Source organism: Netta rufina (assembly GCF_964035555.1).
Source record: "Netta rufina genome assembly, chromosome: 5".
Lineage (NCBI taxonomy): Eukaryota > Metazoa > Chordata > Aves > Anseriformes > Anatidae > Netta > Netta rufina.
The window spans coordinates 65,023,603-65,027,937 of NC_140128.1; the positions used below are offsets into that span (position 1 = coordinate 65,023,603).

The 4,335-nt window shown below is 51.1% G+C and overlaps 1 protein-coding gene across 1 annotated transcript; it reads right to left on the reverse strand.

Moving 5' to 3' along the window:
* Positions 1–987: 987 nt before the first annotated feature.
* LRFN5 (leucine rich repeat and fibronectin type III domain containing 5) lies at positions 988–3,975 on the reverse strand (the record flags this gene model as incomplete). Its single annotated transcript, XM_084288351.1, has 2 exons — positions 988–1,930; positions 2,588–3,975. The coding sequence occupies 2 exons, from the start codon at positions 3,973–3,975 to the stop codon at positions 988–990; spliced, it is 2,331 nt and encodes a 776-aa protein (XP_084144477.1).
* Positions 3,976–4,335: the final 360 nt, after the last annotated feature.

Genomic DNA, 4,335 nt, shown 5'->3' on the forward strand with positions numbered 1-4,335 from the left:
GCCTGATGCAAACTGTAGCACTTAGAGGAAATAGCCCTCCAAAGGCCCAGACAGACCAGATTGCCATCACCACCCCTGCCCTCGTCACCCCCTGCCATCCCGAGCTGCCAGTGCTCTCCTTGGAGCTCAACAAATTCAGGTCCCATGCAGCAAACCAAGCTTCGCACGAGCTGGGAGCAATCGGCCAGGTATTGGCCCCAGACACTGCGCTGAAAGGCGGCAGTTTCCCTGGCTTTGGCACCGATACCCCAGCTCTGGACAGAGGGGGACCCTTGCCCCAGTGCTCCCCTGCCCCACTCCTCCTCCTCCTCCTCCTCCTCCTCCTCCTCCTCCTCCTCCTCCTCCTCCTCCTCCTTCTCCTTGTCTGCGCCGGGCAGGGCTGAGGGCGGGCAGATACCGTGAGGCCGGCTGGGTGTACCGAGTGAGTATTTTATTTTACACAAGATAACAACACAATGTTGTTGTTTCTGTACAGCATCTGCCTAAAAACAAAGGCAACACCATTGTCACGGAAAAGAAATATACAGTCTGACCATTTTAAAAAATATTTTACTGATTTATCCAGAAGTGGTTATTTGTTAGCTTGGAGGAAATTTCATTTCCTTTATAAAAGGCTTTTTCTGTGAAAACTCTCTCTTTTGTTTTCTGCTACTGCAGAACCAGGAAGCCAGTCCTAGAGTAGGGAAGGCACTGGTGCTGTATCATGCTTTTTTCACCCCTTAATTTTTTTCTTTTTATTTTTTTTTAATCTCTCAATGTTGCCTTCAGTTTTGATAATAAATGAAACAAAATGGAAACTAAATAAAACCCTGTGTGCACTGGGTGGCTTATAGAGAACCCCGCAAGAACAAGCCATTAATCAGCGAGACAACAGTGGACTTCCAAATCCCATTCCCTAGGAGATGGAGTTTCACACAACGTTTGGTGCTTTGTTTTTCACTGAAATAAAAATTAAATTAAAAAATAAAAATTAAAACAAAAGGCAGGTCACACAGTGCTTTCCAATATCCACTCAGAACTCGAGAAAGTTGCTTTTCCACTCTCCCCGTCAGAGCGGCCTGCCTGGGTCAGCATCCCGTTCACGGAGAGGCTGCGCCTGGAGCACAGTCCGCCCGCGCCCGGGGCGTCCAGGTGGCAGCGGCACTGCAGCAGCTCCCCGCCCAGCGACAGCCTGCGCTTGGCTCTGGACGTGGTGGCTGGCAAAGTGAGAAACTTACTTGGCTTTGATTGTGCTCTTTTGTACGTGGGGGCCCCTTTGTCAGAGTCGGGGGGACGGCTAGCTAGCTGCAGAGCAGTGGAGTTATTTCTGTTAGTGTTTTGGGACTCGATATTCGTGACAGCTTCACTCTGCGGCTCGCTGCCTGGCTTTGGCCCCGGCTTCCGCTTCTGCTTCTGGGGGGCAGAAGCGCTGGAAGTCCACGCGTGAGGCAAAGCGGAGGTAGTGGTGGCGGCGTCCTGGCCAGAGCCGGCCTCCGGTGAGGGAGCGGTGCCGTCACTGGCAGCCTTGCAGCACTGGACGCCCTCCTCGTGCCCGACAGCCTGCTTGGACACGGACTGGGACAGCACCCCGCCGCAGCCCTGCATCTGAGCCCCGTTCGTCTGCGAGTACACGTTGCTGACCTTGGTGGCCTTCTGCTGCCCGTTGTTGTTGCACACCTTGTAGCGGATCATGAGGATGATGATGAACACGAGCACCGAGGCCACGATGATCCCACCAATGATGATAATCATGGTCCCACCCAGGAACTGGGACTGCATGAAATGGCAGCGCACATAATCCTGCTCGGTGGTGAACTGCGTGCACCCCACGACGCGGGTGGCAGTCAGCGAGGTGATCCCGTCATCATAGATGGCCAAGACGCACAGGTCGTACACAGTCCCCGCAGCCAGGTTGTTGACCAGGAAGGTTTTGCTCGTGGGAGGTATCATTCTGGGGGACAAGGAGATTGGCGTCAACAGACCCAGAAGACCCAGAGCCACCTCCCACCCCAGCTGCCGGAGCCCCCAGCCATGCCGACCCCACCAGGGCCTCAGTCCTCCCGTCCTGCCCATCCAGCCTCCCCAAGCTGCCTTGGCTCTGGTGCGGCAGCAGGCACTGCCACACTCCCCCTGCACAGCTCTGCTCGGCCAAGCCCGTCTTGAGAAAGACCATAGTGAAAACATAGATGAAATTAAGAAAAATACAGTTTTGAAAGGTGTGAGTGTTACAGCCGAGACTCAGAACAAATCCACCCAGGGTGCACAGCACATCCCTGCACTGCTCCTGCACAGGCACTGCCACAGCAGCCTGGGCGCGCTCACAGGGACACATTCACGGGCAGTGTTTTCCCTGTGTTTTCATAAAACTGAGAGAGTTAACATCCACTTAGCTCATCTAACTTCACAATCCTTTTGCTAATCAGATTACTTTAGAGGATTAGAGGTCCGTTTGGATTACCAAAAATAAGAGCACTCAGAGCAATTGCCCTATCTGCGAGCTGAGCACCACATTACTGCTCCAGCAGGCTTGCACCGCCGGCCGCTGGAGGAGCGGAGAGCACCCAGCCAGGAGGGGCCCTGGGCATGGGCTGGGCTGGCTCTGCCTTACCTGTAAACCAGGGAGTCATCGTAAGTACCATTGTACTGGATCTGGAACATGCGTATTCCAGGTATGTTTCTTTGAAAATTGAATTTCAGCAGAGCAGTAGATGATGTTGCTTCAGCGACGACCACCTTCTTGTCTTGGCTGACTTTAGTATCCCCATTGCTGCTGCTCGCATTAGAGCCTGACTTGGTGGACGTAGAGATATCCGAGGAGCCAGGGTCAGGCTCGTGGATGTGGTTAGTACTGTTCAGCAGGTGAGGGAGTTTAATTATGTGCAGGTCCACTGTCTGTGTGGCTTCCCCAGCTGGGTTGGAAGCAATGCAGGTGAAAGAGCCCGTGTCCTTCACCGTCGTTATGAGGATGTCGAGCGTCCCGTTGTCGTACACCACAGACCTCGTTGCATTAGAAATAAGTTTGCCCTCAGGTGAAATCCAATGAATTGCTGGTTCTGGATCCCCCCGGGCCTTGCACCTCAGCGCTGCCCTTTGGCCCTCCAGCACCCTCAGCTCGTGGGTGTGCCTGGTAATGAGAGGAGGCTCGCACAGGAACTCCTCCTCAGGGATTGACCAGAAGTACCGGCCAGACAAGAGCTGGGGCGAAGCACATGTCTCCAGGTCGTCTTCCCTGGAAAGGCGCCTCAGCCACAGAAGCTCACAGTTGCAATGCAAAGGGTTTCCACCAAAGCTTAACGCAAAAGTAGAGGGGCTGATAATTCCTGAGGTTGCCAATACCTGAGCTCGCTGGAAGAGAGGATCAGGCGGTAGCTTCTGCAGTTTGTTAGACGTGACATCTAACCTGGTCATCTTGTGGAGGTGGGAGAAGGTCCCTTTAGGAATATGGTCAATCATATTGTGGTCTAGACTGAGAGTATGCAAACTAACCATCTTCTCCACGGCATCCCAGGGGATGGTTTCCAGATTGTTGTACGACAAATCCAATTCCTCAAGAGCTAAAACATCATCAAAAGCTGTGGAAGAAATCAGAGTCAGCTGGTTGTTGTTAAGTATCAAGTGATGAAGATTGGAGAGTCCACTGAACATGTCATTGGTGATCTTAGTCAATCGGTTGCTGTTCAAATGCAAAGCCCGCAAATTGCGCAAGTCAGCAAATGCATGAGGTGTGATAAAACTTATTGTATTCCTGGACAACGTCAGGTCCACAAGGCTGGTCATATTGGCAAAGTCTTTCCTTTTAATATTTGTAACAAAGTTGTCTGCCAGCCTTAATTCCACGGTCCTCCTGTCAATGTTTGGTGGAACAAATAAGAGCCCTTTCTTGGCACAAAGGGTCGCAAGGTTCGGAGACAAAATCTGACAGACACAGCGCTTTGGGCAGATCTGAGCTCTCACTGCTACGCCAATGAACAGCAGAAACAAAAGCAGTTTTTCCATTGTAGATTAGGTTCACGAGCCTGTAAAGAAGAAAAAATGGCTGTTAATGCTGGCAAGATTAGCAAGTAAGATCATAAAAAAAAAAATAAAGACAAACCATTTATGGTTAAATCATGAAACTGAGGTTCATATAACAGTCTTTCTTTCTCATCTTAGTACCAGATGTCTTATAATTGTCCATATCCTGACATAGGAGCTTCTACAATACCTTCCAGAAGAACAACTGAGATTTTTATATGTATGGATACAGACATATATATACGGACATGTACACATTTATATGCAAATGACAAAGCGGTTCGGAAGCAGTTGGTGGCACCACATGTTGCAGCAGTGGTGCCTTTTGAGCCCCTCCTGCTA